At 38.4% G+C, this 14928-nt stretch overlaps 1 protein-coding gene across 1 annotated transcript; it reads left to right on the forward strand.

Annotated features, from left to right (window-relative positions):
- Window positions 1-264: 264 nt before the first annotated feature.
- On the forward strand, window positions 265-5864 carry HS3ST5 (heparan sulfate-glucosamine 3-sulfotransferase 5). Its single transcript, XM_009983803.2, has 2 exons — window positions 265-371; window positions 4934-5864. Exons 1-2 carry the CDS (start codon window positions 265-267, stop codon window positions 5862-5864), a joined length of 1038 nt encoding a protein of 345 aa, XP_009982105.2.
- The last annotated feature ends 9064 nt before the right edge of the window (window positions 5865-14928 follow it).

A 14928-nucleotide genomic window follows, 5' to 3' on the forward strand; every position in this document is an offset into this window, starting at 1 on the left:
AATGGTGGGTGTAGCTAAACTGTCACTTCCAGAATTATCATCCTATCTCAAATACATTGCCTGGTGTTACCATGTGAGACAGAAAAACAGTAGCAAACAAAGAAGTTTTAACTACTTATTTTGCAGTTTGAAAAGATTTTGCAAGTGTGGCTTAATCACTTGCAACAACTGATTAAACATTACCCTGCATATTGCTTTCTGATGAGTGTTTTACCTGTTCTTGTCTCTGCAGACTGAAGAAGTCCTGAAGATTGATGGAGGGCCATGCTATTCAAACAGCAGGTGTTGCTGAGACAGAAGCTCTTTGTGCTAGGCAGCCTTGCTATTGGAAGTCTCCTATATCTAGTTGCCAGAGTTGGGAGCTTGGATAGGTAAGTCATTAAGTAGCTGCTCTCTTAATTATAAATGGGCTCAGATTGAGTTTTTGCTCAAAGGCTTTGATTATTTTTATTTTTTTTTTTAGTGTCTACTCTTGTATAGAAAGACAGAGAGATTGTCTATTCTAGTACTGGTTTTCATTGTTCTTTCCTCCGCTGTGGAGAAGAGAGTAAGAAAATAGAGTCGCAGGTCATCCTTGTCAAATTATTTCTATCTATCCATTTGTATTCTAAGCACATTGGCACTTGTTTTCAGAGAAGAAATAAAACAGCATCCAGTAAAAATGTCATTACAGTAGCTCATTTTTGTCTGTGTGCATCTGTGTGTTGACCTCTAGTTTCAGCAAAACAGTTATGATATATTTATATATCGTCTTTTCTAAATTTATGAGCAAGCAATTAATGTGCTACAGTGGTAGTTAAAATTAAGTATGAGCCTGCAGAGTAGCTCATCAAGTTTTGAATACTATTCCACTTGAAAGATTGCTTCGGGGTCTGAGAATTTTAACTATGTTAATTAGCCAGTATTTTCCAGAGCTGAATGTGCTAAATAAGTGGGTTTTCTCTGCAAGTGATTTCCTGGAGAGCAGTAGAAAATCCAGCAGAGGAAATCAAGACTATTTGACACTTTTGACCACACTGAGTTTGGACCAGTTATTGACAGCACAACAGTAGTGCTACCCACACTGACACTGCTGTTTCTGTCACCTTCTAAATGGCCTGGGATTGCTCTGGTAGGTGCTACACAAAGACACGTTAAAAAAAGAAAATATATTTCAAAAGAATGAATGAAACAAGACTTTAAGATTTCCAGAAGCTTGTAGACAGCTTGCCAGTGTTAATGTTCTATTACTATTCTTCTTTTAAATGATGGAAAATATGAGTTGAGTTCAAAATTGTGACACAATGCTGTGTAAATATGCAGTGCTTGGAAAGTGAATTGAAAACAGAGCTATGTAACGTCCATTGCTAGGTAATGTTGAGCTCCATCTGAGATCACTGAGTGTCTTCGGCTGCTTACGTCCTCTTCAGAAGAAGAGAGAGATCGTGCACCCAGCTAGGACCAAGTGCATTGCAAATTAAGGCCCAGAATTTATATCTTCTTTCCTCTGGTGGTCAAAGCATCTCTGATACTTCAGAACTGAAAACTTCACTGAGACTAATGTGATTCTGTAAATGGAGGCAGAATTCCTTACTAGTCCCTGCAAAAGTATATTTTATGCTCAGAAGCATGAAATCTAATTAACCTTATGCTATTATCTATGCTTGCACATCTTCAGAATTTACTGATGGCTATAAAATTATCTCGCCACAGTATTTGACTCACTGACCTCCTGCAGCAGTGAATTCCACCAGTTTCATATATAACATTGCCAATGGCAGTAAAATTCAGTTTCATTCTCTTGCATTACCCAGTGTGAAAAATACCACACTACTAAAAAGCAGCCCTTTATTTGGACTGGTTATGAAAGAAAGAGAGAAGGAAGCTCTAGAAAGGATGAATTAACTACAAATGTCTTTCTGCCTCAGCACTAGGGCACAGTCCAAACTTGTTGAATCCATCAGTAAAAGGACCCTGAGTGCCTTCAATAGACTGCAGGATAACTAACAGTTCATGAAGAAATCCAGATTCATTTATTGTTAATTTATGCAGATCCAATTTGAACAAGAGAGCTGGGGACTGCCTACATTTAATAGCCTGAGATTAGGCTCTTCAACAGGAATGTTTTGAGTTTTCTTAGGCCCGAAGGGAAATTACCACCAGTTTATCTGATTCATCGAGTGATAAAGTCCGATAAACCAAGCACTTCCCTCCAGGGCAGGCCGCCATCCTTCAGAGCCTGAGTGTATGGAGCTGCTTCACATGTGGAAGCTCAAATAGATTCTGCACCTGGCAATTTTGAGAAGATCTGGACCAATCTTTCTGTTGCCTGACTTTCTCATTGGCAATACGGGCAGACTCTTCACCTGATTTTGATGCTCCGAACCACTCCTGCTGGAACCAGACTCATAATCTTTTGCCACTGTGACACCTCAATTGGAAGCAAATTAGCAAATATTCTGAATCAGGAGAGACAGCACTGCTGCTTGTCATTAAGATTGCCCAACTATATTTAAGTTGTTTTGAATTTTGTCAAAAATATAGTTCTTGAGATTAATTGTTCTGTGGTGAGTTTTCTCAAGAAGAATATTTGGGGAGTTTTACTCTAGCAGTTTGAGAAATTACCTGTTTTGGGGGACTAAATTCAGTGATATAATAAAAGTCTTTCTTTGCAAAGGACTCTATTATTTTAATGGAAAAAATGACTCAGAAAATCAAAAATATTAACATGTTGTGATATAAAACTAAATAGTTACATCTGGGGATTCAACTGCCAAGATCTCAGGGCCTGCTTAATAGCACCACTGCCAAGATCTTTGAAAGAATATTCTTTATTGTTTAGAGAGAGAAGAAACAGGAAAGAGTAAAAAACCTGAAATGTAAAGTGTTGAGTGAGAACTTTTAACAACATCCAATCTTTTCCCTTAGGTTAGAGGATATCTGGCGTATTTATTTACTTTTAAAGGAAACCACCCTGTTTGACAAGCTGTTGTGTTACACTGAAGGCAGTGCTAACTGTCTTTTTGAGCAAAAAAGATAAAATTAGTTGAGATGGGTCGGGAACTGCTGTTGTAGAACTCTTTTTGCTTGAAAACAAATAACAAAAACACAGAAGGAGAGGAAAGAGAAGAACAGAGATGGTGATTGAAGCTTCTGTTTCTTATGCTTTTAAATGCTACCTCGTTGCTGCAGAAAGACTGTCTTACCAGCCACTCCACAGTCTGACCAAGTTGTACCACTGTCAAGTTAAGATATGGCTTTCTTCTTGTTTGAGTTTTTTTTTCATTTTATTGTCAGGTTTGCATCAGCATTGCAATGATTCAATCTTTGTCAGGCTCTCATTCAGTAGATGGCAGAGAGCAAAGGAAGAGAGTGGAAACTTGAGAAAAGAAGTGACAACAGGAACTCACTTCTCATTGCACCTTCTAATTAGTCTGCAGGACTTAGCTAGAGCTCATGTGAACCCAGCAATGTCATCTGGGTTGTTTCTTCGGCTCTGTTTGGACAGGTCATATCTCTCAGCATCTGGATAGCAAACAGCTAGCAGGTCAGCCAGGGGCATCAAACTTACTTTGTCTCAGCCATCCATTGTCCAAGCATCAGTGTCAAATTAGAGACCCAAACAAGCAGTGATGGATGAAAAAACCATAAAGAAATAAATAATTCTGTTCCTGAAAACAGGGTTTGAATAATATACAGTAAATGAGTGAGGGACGACATGCTGAGAAACCAGAACAGATACTGAATACCTAAACAGCCATTAATGAGCATTGCCCATCTGGTATACGGCTGAGGCAGGGGTCCTGTGAAAAATAATAGCATGTGGCCATGTAATTTAAAAAACGTATCATAATATATATGCACGGTAAGCTTATATTAAAATTGCCTAGGCAACCTTTGTTCTTACATATTCTTAATTTTGGAGAGCATGGCTCTCCAAATAATTATTAATTATATTTTTCTGTAGGACTTCGGAAGCTCTCTCTACACACCAATTTCGTCTTTAGTGCAATATTGGCCTGTATAATGACCAAAGTGCTGATTTGGGAGCAGAAGTGAGGGCTTATTCAAAGTTCTGCAGTAGCAAAATTTTAACATTTTTCTTACTGAATCATTTTTTTGCATTTAGTGACATCAAATACAAGAGAGAAGCATTAGAAAAGTGGAAAATAGGTGAAACAATCGCAAGTGAATATAAAAGAATAGCACAAAAATGCAGGGGCAGAAGAACAAACAGGCACAAAATGAGGTTCGGTGGGAGGATACATAAGCGATGACAAGAAAATCATTGATATAATGATGCAATAAATACGTTTTTTAAATCCTTTCTTGCCATTCTTTCTGTGCCTTACTAATCATGCCTGATTCAAAACCTTGGTCTTCCTGATTCTGTCCTGGGGAAAACACTGGACATCTTCTAAAGAGGAAGGAAAATATTGAAAAGTGATGCCTAGAGCTGTGTTTCATCCCTTCTGCTCCTCCTCACTAAAGAGGCAAACTTTAGATCAGCAGCTAATAAAGTCAGCATAATGGGAAGCACGGGAAAGAATTCAGGCTAGAATAGGAAAAGTGTTAGAAAGAGACAACTCAAATGAACTGAATTTTCAGATCAAAATGACCAAATAAAATTGATCTTAGAACGCTTTAAAAACTGCCCCAGCCATCGTAAAGTAATTAGCAACGGGAGAGGCGAAGCAAGGTTCAGGAAGCCCCAAGAACAGTAATCATAGTGCCTATGCTTGAAAAGAGCAGGAGTTAAGAGTTATTAAGCCAAATCACAGCAAAATACCAGAATAAACAAACAATTTGCAAATAACTTAATCACTGGCAGAACAAAGTAAAAGTTGAAAGATGGGCACATCACATTACATTGCAAAAGGTTTACCTGAGCATGGCAGAAAACTTGCCTTAACAGATATCCTTTTTTAACAAATACATCTTACTTTGATTGCAGACTGCAGCCCCTCTGTCCCATCGATGGTCGATTTGGACCCCGTGGCCAGGACGAAATCCCACTGCGAGCTCTGCAGTTCAAGCGAGGGCTGCTCCATGAGTTCCGAAAGGGCAATGCCACCAAGGAACAAATACGACTGCACAATTTGGTTCAGCAGCTTCCCAAGGCCATTATCATTGGGGTGCGGAAAGGAGGCACCCGAGCACTGCTGGAGATGCTGAACCTTCACCCCGCAGTGGTCAAAGCTTCTCAAGAGATTCACTTCTTTGACAATGACGAAAACTATGCCAAGGGGATTGAGTGGTACCGGAAAAAAATGCCTTTTTCTTACCCTCATCAAATAACAATTGAGAAAAGCCCCGCGTATTTTATCACTGAGGAAGTACCTGAAAGGATTTACAAAATGAACTCATCTATCAAATTATTGATCATTGTCAGGGAACCTACCACAAGAGCTATTTCTGATTACACTCAGGTGCTGGAAGGTAAGGAAAGGAAAAACAAAACTTATTACAAATTTGAGAAGCTGGCTATTGATCCTAATACCTGTGAAGTGAACACTAAGTATAAGGCGGTGAGAACCAGCATCTACACAAAACATCTGGAGAGATGGTTAAAATACTTCCCAATCGAGCAGTTTCATATCGTGGACGGAGACCGGCTCATCACAGAACCACTGCCAGAACTCCAGCTGGTCGAGAAGTTCCTAAATCTTCCTCCGAGGATAAGTCAGTACAATTTATACTTCAATGCCACCAGAGGGTTTTACTGCTTGCGATTTAACATTGTCTTTAACAAGTGCCTGGCGGGTAGCAAGGGACGCATCCATCCAGAGGTGGATACCTCTGTCATTACCAAATTGCGCAAGTTCTTTCATCCTTTTAATCAAAAATTTTACCAGATCACTGGGAGGACATTTAAGTGGCCCTAAACTAAATTTCATACATTTCTCTGTTGCACCTGAGACATGCAATAAATGTCTCTGCTAAAATATGCACTTTTCATAGACATGGCTATCAAAGTAACTTTTTTTCATGCATACGTGTACATATGCAGTGTGTGACCAAATATACAGTGGGATCAATTTTTTCTACAGAGTAGTAACTAACATAAATTTACTGTCAGCATAGTTGCATCTTTTAAGATATAATAATAAAAGGAAAGGAGGCATTTAAGGACATAAAGTCAGACATCGTTGAAAGGGTCAGTGTTCCTCTCGCTTAGTGAAGTGTTTATGTGACACCCTTATTGATCTAAGCAGAACGTTAGTTTATGCCATAAAAATTCATGTCAAAAGTCTGTGAAGCTGTGAGAAAGCATAATCTTCAGGCTATATTTGGTATGTATATTGCTAAAGGAATACTGACACTTTAAACACAGCGCTGAATTTTTACAATGAGAGTGGATAGTACTATTTTCTTATTATTTGAAATTAATATCTTATCTCATACAAACTACATTGTTTCAGAGTTCCTGTGGTGAGTTTGCACTATTGTTTTGTTGTATGGACCATAGTGTCACTTGTAGCATGTCAATCATGTGTCAAAAAAAGGTCAAATAATTTTTCCTTCTATGCTTGTGTGTCGACAAAGCTAAACATGGTGTACATAGTGTACAATGTTTGTAAATACTGGTTTCACACTAAGTAATTCTATTTTGTAAACTGAATATGGCTATTTAATTTATTGTGAAAATTAAATTTATTGTGGTATTTAAAAATGGAATGGATTAAAATTACCTATATGTGCAACAGCTTTTCACTTTTGCTTGATATATGTCAGTGTTGTCCCTTAGCCCAGACGATCATGTGCAAGTGCGTGTGAGAGAGCTGCACGTGTAAACTTGGTTTCTAGACAGTTGAGAGAACTGATACATGCGGGGAAGCTGAGTTTATTAAAAAACTCACCCGTCTGGGAATCCGGTGTAATACACAGCTCGAAGAACATTATTGCTGTTCTGTTGCAGCACTTTGCTATAATTAATTCAGTTGCAGTAGCCTGTGAGGCTAAAAAATGACTGTAAAAGATTACTGTAACCAGGTATATCAGAAAAGCAGAGCCACCATTAAAACTAAGATGATAGACAGACAAACAAGATTAGAAGAAGAGTTATATAGAGATTTTATCACCAAAAGCTGGTGATGATTCAGAAGCCAAAGAAAACAGTTGTGATACCTCTGCTTTTTTCTGGTTACATGTGCACCTGCTCCAACCAACCAACCACAGTGTTGTTATTACGGGTATAAGCATATAGCTCATGTTTCCATTCAGTAAGTGGCAAGAAATTAGCTCAGGAAACAAGTATTTTCATCCTTCTTAACACTGTATGGCTCTTAAGGATTCAGAAACAAAAGAATAAAAACAATTGAAAAATGTCTTTTTAAAGTAAGAAAAAAGAAAGAAAGAATGAAAGCACTTTAAAACCAACATCTAAAGATGAATGACGACACAGATTTTGGAAGGTATCCAGAACATCTGAATATTCTGAGCTACGGTAGCAAAGTAGCTGGTAGTTCAGATTATAATAAGATCAAGTTTTCCCTGTGGGCTGTTTATCTTGCTCAGTGATTTGGAAGCATCGGTTTTCTAAATAAGTGATTTTTAAATCTCTTGTGAGAGATTGCTACTTGTCTTGCTGTATCTTTAATCATATGAGCTAGCACTGTGAGCAATGTGCCCTTTCTTCATGCTGCTTCGGAGCCTTGCCAACACAACACGCTAGAGCATATGTGAAATTTGCCACAGTAGCTACAATACTACTCACAGTTTTCCTGTTTGAGAGCTTTTTATCCTGCCCGCATCCAGGCATAAAGACTGAGACGTTTAACTCACCTAATAGTGTCCAAAGAGGAGATTTCATCCAATTTAACATCTGTACGATCTCCAGGTGAGCAGTCAGATTTCAGACAGCTTTGGGTGATACTTACTGGCTTGATGCAGTCCTGGCTACAAACTACGACTGAAGGTCAAGACATATTTTCATTGAAAGGGATAAATTAGACCAAAGTTACCTCTAAGTATGAAATATGATTTGAAATGAATATCGCTCTGCATTGATCAGAAAAATCACAGAGACTGTGATCTAACAGGCACGACTACGCGCATCTCTGTTAAAGTCAGCTGGCTTAACTCCAGTTTATCATTGGCAATTTTGGAGACACGCAGATAAATTTAGGTGATATCTTAGACAAATCTGGTTCAGAAAGTCACAGAGGAATAGTCAGGAATAGCAGGGGAGGAAAGAGGGTTCGGAGGCATTGCAATGTATTAAGAAGGCTAAAAGAGCAGGAGACTGATTCACTTTCACTGAACCTTCAGTGTAATGTCCTTGAGTCTTTTCGACGTTATCTGGTGGAGAGAAAATTTAAAAAATGGCTCTTAATGCGTAAATCCAACACATCACCCAAAGCACACTCCTAGCTTAATGGGGATTTTGCTGCAGCATTCTTAACTGGTTTGAGAAGTTCTGACCTTATGGTATTTACCTCTTCAGGAACAATTTGTGAATAATTCATTTCAGCCTCTTTGCTTTGCTTCCCAAATCCTGAGTGAATCATTTCTATTCCAATTGATCATGAGTGCTCAGACTGGGAAGACCGCTCACAGCTTGAGTTTATGATTGCAGAGTGATGCACAGCTATATGAAGCCGCAGGTGTTAACTTATGGCATTCAAGTTCTCTGAAGACATTGCATCTTTCATATTTTCTGCACCGTAAAATTGTAGGCTTCACAGCCCTGATAAATGTTTGGATTAAAACAGCTAATATTTCTGTGTGCATTTTTAAGATATTATCTTAACTGTTATTTAAACTACATAAAACAACAATTTGCAGCATGAAAGAATATCAGAGATTAATTTGAAATTGTATTTTCAGAAATCAGTATATAGGTAGGTGAAGGACTGGTATTTGGAGATCAGTGATTCATTTACCATCAAAACACTGAACTGCCTTAAGGAAAGCAAAATAAACATGATGAAAATGCATTTGTCCTATTTTAAAGGATTATTCTTTTTTTACCGTGATGTCTAAGAATACAAGGTTTTTAGCAATATATTTCATTATAGCAGTCCAAGATTTTTAAGAGGCAATAGACACAAACTGAAACATAGGAGGTACCATCTGAACATCAGAAAAACTTTTTTGCTGTGAGGCTGACTAAGCACTGGCACAGGTTGCCCAAAGAGGCTGCGGAGTCTCCACCAGTGGAGATATTCAAAAGCCATCTGGACACAATCCTGGGCAACTGGCTCTGAGTGGCCCTACTTGAGCAGGTGGTTGGACTCCTCTTCCAACCTCAATTATTCTGCGATTCTGTGAAGATCTCCCTTTACCATTAATGTTCTTCTTAAGTATTGTCCATTAGTTCAGTATTACGCAGACCTCAGAGAAGGTCCAAGCCTAACGTCACAAGCCAGTCCAATCACTGTTCAAACCCAAGCTATGGAAGCGCTACTGTGCACGTTTACTCACTGGCTGGCTGACCTAACTCAAGTTGGGAGCCTGTACAATTTATTGGAACCCTCTGATTGGAGAAGATAAGGAAGTAACTTAGAGAAATTTTTCTTTTCTTCCATATTGGATGACCTCAGCAGTGGCTTTGAGTGACAGAGGGTATAGTAATATAAGGTCCATAGCAGACAAACTTCCAAAAAAAAAATTTAGTGAAGCTCTTTTGAAGAAACTCACAGGGAACAATGTCTCTTGCACGGCATTCTCTACAGCAAAACACTGAGGCATATCCATAAATTTGGGCAATAGAGCCATTAAAATTTGTTTCATAGATATATTATTTAAATTCTCTGCCATTTCAAATTGTATTAGCAGCTACTTATAATAGACACATGCCTTAGGATTATATCCAGAACACATGGACTGCTGAGTGAATGAAAAATATTCATTTCTGAATACACAGCCGTGGTAAAGATTTAACTTGTATTGCTTCTCTGTTTTGATTTGAGTTATACATAAGATCAAAGTGTAGATCTTGAAAACAAGAAAAGAAAAAACAAATGAAACAAAAAGAAAACAAAAAGAAAGAAAAGCAAAAGTTCAATCAACATGCAAACACATGACAATAAAGTTTTGGAGAAATTTCTTTTCTCTGTCCTCCATATAGACTCCTTGATATTAATGAACTTGTTGAAATCATGATTTAGCAAGTTAAATCTATTTTACCCTAAACAGTCTAACGTTATGAAATAGTAAGAGAATAAAGCTCCTAAAAAATTACTCAGAGCAGGTTTGTGTGAAGCTTTCAAATGGCGCTTTCATAACAAATGAGACTTTACTACCTAAATGATCATGCACCTGTCCAAGTGGGTAAACTCACAAATTTTATGAGGCTTAGGCTTTTCTGAATTCTATAATTCTGCTTCCAGGTATTTTCAGTTTGATGGAATAAACTTGTTGTTAAACTGGGGTAACTAAATCCCACACCGAATTCATTGCATTCAGTTATTTTGCAGACATAATTTCACACATGTGACTGATTTATCTACCACGAGATAAGGTTGTGTTCTAGAAAATGGTGTTTGCTTGCAGTTTAACTGATGTAAGTCACTGAAGTTTCAGCAGTGGTAGAGACTGTTGAAGTAATAGAATATCACTGAAATGAATTATCTGCATCCTTGGAGAAGGCCAAAGATAGAGCCGTCACTGGAAGGGATTTTTAATACCCACTTGAAAAAGTTCAAGGCTCAGTTTCTCCTAAGGCAGCTAATGTTGGAGCAAAGATCACGCAGAACATGGTTTGTTAATGACAGTCTAACAAATCACTGTTGCTGGTTTTGCTACACTGACCAAGCAGCCTGCAGAAACCAGGAAGTTCACAAATGACCCTTCTTGATGGAGAAGAGCCCACGAGCTGAATGTATCTCCGCTTTCATTTAAAATGGGATAAAATGCTATTTCTTTTTGGTGTTAAAAAAAAGAAAACAGGTTTACAGAAGGAGTATACAATTCCATAGCAGTTTAAGTCAACCCAACTGATGCCCACCAAGGTCCCAACCTTCCTGCTCACACAATGTGCTCTTTCCCTCTCCTTCACACTGACTCTCATATGCCTTCCACATAGACCTGCTTCAATTCACTATCCAAGAAGAGGACTAACCTGACCTAAAAAGATGAGTAATATCAGTAAAACTGTACTGGGTCAGAGCAAAGGTCTTTTCAAACCAGGATCTGTCACTAGAAGTGGCGAATAGCTAATGCCTCAGGAAGGACATAAAGACAAGGAAAGCATGAAGACATTTCCAGGCTCCAATGGCTTGCAGTCATTGGATGTCTACAGTGGGACAGTGAAGTCTTAAGATGTAGTAGCCTTCCTCTTCTGTGTACTTACCCAGAAACCCCTTGAATCCACTGACAAGGTGTTCCCAAGCTGCACTCTCAACTCTCCTATGTAACAAATTTGCAAGAATAGCTGTATAAAATGAATCAGAAAAGTTTGAGTAGTACCTTTAAAATATGATAATGAATATGCTGATATGCTAATCGAAATTTTATTTTCCTTCCCAACTCACTTTGAAAATACTATGGCTTGTTTTATTAGCTTCTTAAAAAAATACTTGCCACACTACTTGAAACTTATTGGAGATCCCTGAGCAGATTTGGTCCTCGGATTTGTAAAAGACTGCAGAAATAGAATAAATTATAGTAAATTTTACTTTTTGAGGAGCTTCTTTGCAGAGAAAAGGACTTCAGATAAACATTTTAAAGAGATTTTTAATAGTAATCTCAAACACTTTTTGTTATTCTGTCAACTCCAAGGACACCCACTGGCTACCAGGCTATAGTGCTGTTAGTCTCCTACTTCAGTGTCACTGTTTAGAGTCCATCATGTAAGATTTACCTCACAGAGGAGAAAAAAAATTATTTAAAAACCTTAGCAACATGGATCTAGTGAGTCTCAGATTGCCTTATAAGGACTTAATTTTGTTACTGAAGGCTCATGCACGTTATTGAAACAGTGACATGCCCAGACTAACCATCGTCACTACCTATACATTGATTTTTCCTTTGTTTATGAGTTTCTTTAAGGTGATGCTTTACGTGTGATATTACATAGCACTCTTCTACCAGCTGATAAGCTCTGGCTAATCTGTTCTTTAAAGCCTGATTTACCTCCTGACAACTCTGAGACAGATATAATAAACCCATCTTCAGAACTACCAGCTATCACTAACTGCATTTACATTTATAGAGAAAGGATTTTCAATTCTTTCTGCAATAGTGCACCGATGAAAAAGTCAAGCCCTTAGAGAACATCCATGTGTTATCAATCTGGATACCAGTTTTCTTCCCAGGGCTTGAATTGACAAGTGCAAGGAAAGCACAGAAAAGACTAGAATGCCATCGTCCATCTGCCGCACGGTGCTTAGCATATGGTACATAAGATTACCTGCTGTTCTGCGATCCCTATCAAAACTGGCAGTAGCATAGCTTTAGGAGCTGATGTTGAGCAAGCTACCTGACTCTTTTCAGTTTATATCTGGCCTACTTTCTGTTCAGCTTTTACTCCATTCAACTTTGTATCAGTTACAAAGCTCTCTCTCATGGTGCAGCGATCCACAACTCTCCCTGGAATGTATGTCTTGTGAGACAGAAAAAGAAACATCAGTAAAGGCTGTCACAGTCTTTGCCACTGTGACTGCAGAGAAAGATTGTGGCACAACGAATTTCATTCTGTTGATGTCTTTGTGATTCTCAGATGATTCCCTCTAACAACTTTCAAAATAATCTCCCCTCAGCAGCAGTCATCACTACTTTAGAAGGCTAATGATTTTGTGAAAATGTCCTGATTATTGATCAGAATTCAGGCAAAATATGAAGCATCTATATTTTGAACAGATTGCAGTCCTTTGATACAGTACGTCTACTGTACACATAATACATAGCAAATCATAGGACGTGACAAAGAAACAATGCCACATCAAATCATCTCATGTTATGCCTCAGGCTGATTAAATAAACAAAAAGAAACATGACAGACTCACGCACATCTTACTCCTGGCCTTAATTGCAAACAACTGTTTTGTAATGTATGAGGCCTTTGCCATCCAATTCCTTGGCTGATTTTCTACTGATGAAAGACTTTCCACTTCGTTGAACTGTGAAGGCATCGTTTCTATTCCAAACCCACAGAGAGAGAAGAATTAATTTACAATTCCCTACTATATGAAAAAAGTGATAGGCATTTCATAAGAGATGGGACTAGCAGCAGTACTATTACTAACTTCATCTTCAGAAAATTGCTCCAGCTGTTACAGGATCCTCAGTGTAGTTCCACTAGCAATACAGATTTACAGGAACAGAAAAAAAGCCTTTTTACTTTGGATAGCTGTGGTGCGTCACGGTGTCTTGCAAAGAAGCAGCTCAGACCTATAGGGTTGGTGAAGTGAAACCATCAATTGTCTTAAAAAAGGAAAAGCGTCACATTTGCTATGCGCTGAAAGGGCCAGCCTGCGTCAAGGAGATAAGGAAATAATAGTCTGTTGTTGGGTTTTTTTTTAAAGTGAATGGTAAGGCCAGTCTTCTAAGCGGTAGCCACACGTAATTATCATTGCCATCAGTAGCAATTAGCAATGCATAGCCCATACAATGGGCAGTTACTGTTACACCTTCAGGCTCATTTAAATCAATTTGCTCTGAAGGCCCACAGGATTAACTGGAGGAGAAACTTGCACTCAGTGCTGATTAGGGGAAAAAGTCTGACTATGTTTCCATCCTGGAGTCTAAAATTGCTATCTGCATGCACGTGATCCACCCTGGTACAGTGGCCTGTCATTCTATCCACTGACAACAAATGGGGAACAAGTACAGCTACCCATACAAGTTCTTTTACATTTAAGTTTCAGTAAAAATTTCTTTTGTAAAGCCACACAGGTTTTTAAAATGTTGCAAATTGATGTTGACTATTTCACAGCTGTCGTGTTCGCTTCCACTTTTGACACTTAGATATTCAAAGAAATCTAGAATGTAGCTACTCAGATATCTTATCAAACCTTGGAGCTATCTAAACACTTCACATTTCTATTTTCACTCAATTTTGATGGGTTAGAATAGCAGTGATGCAAAACGATAAGCTACTTGATAAAAAAAAACGTAGTAGCAATACATTTTTATGTTTCATAAAAGAGTAGAAATGATCACAAGAGTAGGCTACAATTGTAGGGACTTCCTCTTCCTGATTGCTCTTAAGTGTTATCCTACCAGACTCTTTGTTCTGGTTTCAACTGGGACACAGATACTTTGTAGCAACTGAAATAACTCTGTGTCTTGGATTTAGTATGGGATTTGTTATAAGAAAAATGTTGATAGCACACTGATGTTTATAGTTAGTGCTGAGACATCAAGCACTTTTCCATTTCCCATATTTTGCCAGTGTGCAGAGGCACAACAGGCTAGGGGGGAGCAAGGCAGGGACAAATGGCCCACAACTTCTAACCTATGATTTGAATTTAGGATTGAGACCAAATCAGCCAGTGGAATACTCCACATCATGCAACGTCATGTCAAGTATATAGATGAAGGCTGATCAGGACATTGGAGTATCTGTCTCTTTGGGGAGACCCTCAGTCTCTTCTCTTGGACTCTCAGACTCTTTCTGTTCTTTCTCTCTCTTGCTCTGTTTTTAAGCCTCTCACTCATCGGGGATTGCAGTGTTGGGACTTAGCGGTTTTGAGATTGCTTGCCGGGACGAGTGTTTGTTGCTGGGTGGTGAGCAATTACACCGTGCCTCACTTGTTTGTATATATTATAATCATTTTTATACTAATATATTATTATTGTTACTATTTTTATCATCATTACTTTAAATTTTATATTATCATTATTAATTTTTTCTTATCACAACCCACGAGTTTCCTTCCCTTTTCCCCTTCAATTCTTTTCCCCATTCCCTGGGGACAGAAGAAAGTGAGCGAGTGGCTGTATGGCATTTCATTCCGGCCGGGTTAAACCATGACACTCTCCTTGCCATCTTTCTTGTTCAAC

Source organism: Tauraco erythrolophus, chromosome 2 (assembly GCF_009769465.1).
Source record: "Tauraco erythrolophus isolate bTauEry1 chromosome 2, bTauEry1.pri, whole genome shotgun sequence".
Classification (NCBI taxonomy): domain Eukaryota; kingdom Metazoa; phylum Chordata; class Aves; order Musophagiformes; family Musophagidae; genus Tauraco; species Tauraco erythrolophus.

Bases quoted from the DNA above. Each gene is read 5' to 3' on its own strand.
- HS3ST5 (XM_009983803.2), top strand. From the start codon at position 265: ATGCTATTCAAACAGCAGGTGTTGCTGAGACAGAAGCTCTTTGTGCTA. The intron at 372-4,933 runs GTAAGTCATTAA...CTTTGATTGCAG, and splicing joins AGAGTTGGGAGCTTGGATAG to ACTGCAGCCCCTCTGTCCCA.